This window comes from Octopus bimaculoides, chromosome 18 (assembly GCF_001194135.2).
Source record: "Octopus bimaculoides isolate UCB-OBI-ISO-001 chromosome 18, ASM119413v2, whole genome shotgun sequence".
Lineage (NCBI taxonomy): Eukaryota > Metazoa > Mollusca > Cephalopoda > Octopoda > Octopodidae > Octopus > Octopus bimaculoides.
The window spans coordinates 16,917,360-16,921,042 of record NC_068998.1 but is presented as its reverse complement, the minus strand read 5'-3'; the positions used below and the strand labels follow the sequence as shown (position 1 = coordinate 16,921,042).

At 33.5% G+C, this 3,683-nt stretch overlaps 1 protein-coding gene across 2 annotated transcripts in view; it reads left to right on the top strand.

Annotated features, from left to right (window-relative positions):
* LOC106878737 (ELMO domain-containing protein 3) overlaps positions 1–3,683 on the top strand; it is a 19,132-nt gene that overhangs the window by 7,161 nt on the left and 8,288 nt on the right. The window contains exons 3-5 of one of the 2 annotated variants that reach the window (XM_052974249.1): positions 892–1,207; positions 2,486–2,524; positions 3,292–3,395. In XM_052974249.1, coding sequence (XP_052830209.1) covers positions 892–1,207; positions 2,486–2,524; positions 3,292–3,395 — 459 coding nt within the window. Of the gene's footprint in view, positions 1–858; positions 1,208–2,485; positions 2,525–3,291; positions 3,396–3,683 lie in introns of both variants that reach the window. The other variant, XM_014928049.2, reaches the window with a different exon arrangement.

The window sequence follows — 3,683 nt, the reverse complement described above, 5'->3', positions numbered from 1 at the left end:
ATATATATATATATATATATATATATATATATACACACACACACACACACACACAAATACACATAGGATATTACATGTATTGATCACACACATACTGTGTGTGTGTGGTAAGAAGCTTGCTTCCCAACCACATTGTTCTGGGTTCAGTCCTACTTCGTTGCACCTTGGGCAAGTGTTTTCTCCTACAGCCTTGGACTGACCAAAGCCTTGTCAGTGGATTTATTAGACAGAAACTGAAAGAAGCCCATCATATATATATATATGTGTATGTATTTATGTGTGTGTGTCCCTGTGTTTCTCCCTCACCCTCCATCACTTGACAACCGATGCTGGTGTGTCTATGTCCCTGTAACTTAGCGCTTCAGCAAAAGAGACAGATAGAATAAGTACTAAGCTTACAAATAATAAGTCCTGGGGTCGATTTCAGCATGGCTGCAGTCAAATGACTGAAACCAGTAAAAGAATAAAAGAATATACATGCCAGAAATAATTAATCGACAAGTAAAATAAATATTGCAAATAATTAGTCAATAACTCAGAGAAAGTAGATTCTTTTGAAACTGACTTTGCTTTCTAAAACATTGTATATATTCTCGGTGAATTTGATATCACAAATAATATCATAATTTATCAATTTTCATTAAAGATCAATAACTACAGGTAAGATTCTAATCTACTAATTCTAAAGAATGAAAATATCTTTATTGGGTATTGTGTCAGTTCTGTTCTTAATCTATGATAATTATGCATGGTCTGCATTTGAATAATTTCTGTATGTTTATTTTTATAAATATATCTTTGTAATGTTTAATGAATTTAATTGAAATAATCTATTGTTGTTATCATTTCAATATTTAGATATCTCCTAATATAGAAAAATTATTTTCAAAGCCAAACACTCAAGACTGCTATCCTCTACAAGATTCAGACATTTTCCCTACTGACTTTCCATCTGCACAAGACAGCAACTTGTCTGAGACTGTAGTGCCAAATTCTCTATCTGCTGATATCACTTTAGAACAACCTACAGCATTTATTAAAGCAACAAACAAACAGGTTCCAACTAATAAACAGCCTCTGCATATTCAGGGTGGTTCTGGATCACATATACTTCAAACATGCCAGGTTGAAGAAGGAAAACATTATTTCAATACTGATACATCTACTGCTGAAACTGAATGGGATAACTGTGATGTTATTACACTTGGTAAGTAAAAATGACTTAGTAATAACAACACAGAAAGAAAAAAAGCTTAGAAATTTTACATTCTAATTCTTGGTACATGACTTACTTACTTAGGTCCTTTGTTTCCTGTAAAGTATTATTCATTGATGACCTTTCTCCATTTCTCAACTTTGGGCTGTCATTTTTGCTTCCTGGTAGGTTAGTAGGATCCATGCTTCTTGCAGCTCAACTTTTGGATTTTGCTGCAACATGTCAATGTTTCCCCAAAGGAAGGACTTCCTCTCCCAGGTCTTGTGGATTTTGAATTGTCATCAATGCTTCTGTAACTCTTGCTTTTTTCTAGGTAGGGATGTTGGCCCTGCACAAACCCATGTTTACCTCTGGAAAGAGGTGGTACATGTTAGTCTGGTCTCTATCCTTTGACCTTTCCCTGCATGAGAAACCCTACTAAGAGCTTGCATTCTGTTGGTATAGTTCTCAGAAATATTGAGGCACACAAGCAAACAAGGACTGGACCCTATGGTGGTTAGGTATATGAGTTGAGTAAATTTATTTTTATGTTGTGAGATGTTGGCTTCTAATTGGTATTAGTGCTTCTGAAGAAAATTCAAAATGGTCGTTGTTACTGTAGTTGAATAGTTTAACCCTTTAGCATTTAAACCAACCATATCCACCCAAAATATTCTACTTGTTTTATGTTCAAACAGGTCAGATTTGGCTTCTCACACCTACCCTAGAATGTCATTCTAAAAGAAATCTCAAAGCTGCAACATAATGCATGATTAATGCAAAACAATGTTAGTCAATAAGCATTATATTTGATAGAATAATCTGAATGCTAAAATGTTAAGCCAGATCTACCCAAACATTCCTAAAGATCATAATAAAATCTGTAATCTTGACATTAAGTGTAAATAGATAATTTTATTCAGTGAAGTTTGAATGCAATGTGGAAGACATTGAGCAACTAAATCAAATATTTTTCATTTACAGGTTTGAAAGTAATTTTTTTTCACTAAACGCTGAACATTTTCACAACCAAAATAAACTTTTCAAATACGAGATTATTCATGAAAAGTATGGAAAGGAATTTTATATTCCAAACTGTTTTTAAATCTTAGTTTGTATCATGACATAATGTAATTAAAAGCCATTTGTCAGCTTGTTAATCAATAAATAAATTTCCTCTAATAATAATATTGGACTGAACTATTGTGTAATTAGAAGCAAAGATTTCTATTATATTTTAACGCTAAGTATGTAATTGATTTCTTAGAAAATAACCATTAACCTTTTCAGCATCCAATGAAAACAAAGGAGAAATTTACATAGAACATGGTAAGTTTCTCAAATGATTTTTTTTAATGTTCAGAAACTGAATTTCAAAGTAAAAGAAAAAAAGAAAAATTTGTCTATTGATCCATCATAAAAGTGAATGTTTTAAATGCCACAACTAAACAAAATTCAACTTCTTACTTACCAGTTGATTTACATATTGGAAATTAAATGATTTAAATTCAGAATGGTCTTTTATCCAGTTCTCTCCTGTTTTTGCCACTCAAACAACAAAAACATCAAAAGTAATAATAATGATTTCTAACTTTGGCACAAGGCTATAACATTTGGGGAGGGTATAATTTATTCAATTGACAAGTACTTAACCCTTTAGCATTTAGAAAGGGGTCTTTACCATTTTAGTCAAGAAATCTCACTCTCATTATGTAACTAGAGTCCTATGGCATGACCATCCTATTTCTTTCTTTTTCTTTTCTTTTTTTTTTGTCTTTCTTTGTAATCTAAGAACTACATTGTCTAACTTGCTTTGCAGTTTTTAATTCATAAGTGTTTGCATGTAACTTCATGAAGATTTGGCTACAATTTCTAGCTGGTCAGAACAACTTCATACAGACTCTCCCCTTTTGGGCCATGTGGGCATCAAGTCCCACTTAGCAGGTAGAAAGACCCTACTGGTGGTTAGAGGCTGACTCACACATACTTGCTACTTGTCCGTCTGGTGTCTTGCAGGAAAGGAAGAAGGGCATAAAAAGGTCACAAGTAAAACTCAAAACATATTCTAATTAGTTACTGTTACTGTCTTTTTCTAGGCAAAGGAGATGTTGGTTTGGATCCTCAACAAACGCAGACACCAGACTTTGCTTTCCAAGAAGCCTTGCAGTATTTTCAGAGCCTTGACATGTCACATCTAAAGGTAAATATCACTCTTTCTCCACTCCACTTCTCTCTCTCTCTCTCTCTCTCTCACACACACACACACACACACACACACACACACACACACACTTTCTTTCTCTCTCTCTTTCTCTCTCTTTCTCTCTCTCTTTCTCTCCACACGCATACATACATGTTTATGCAAGTAAAAATATATACATATATCCATACTTATGTACTTACATACATACATACATATATGCATACAAGCAAACATGCACACACACACACACACATACACACATACATACATACAGTCGTACACACA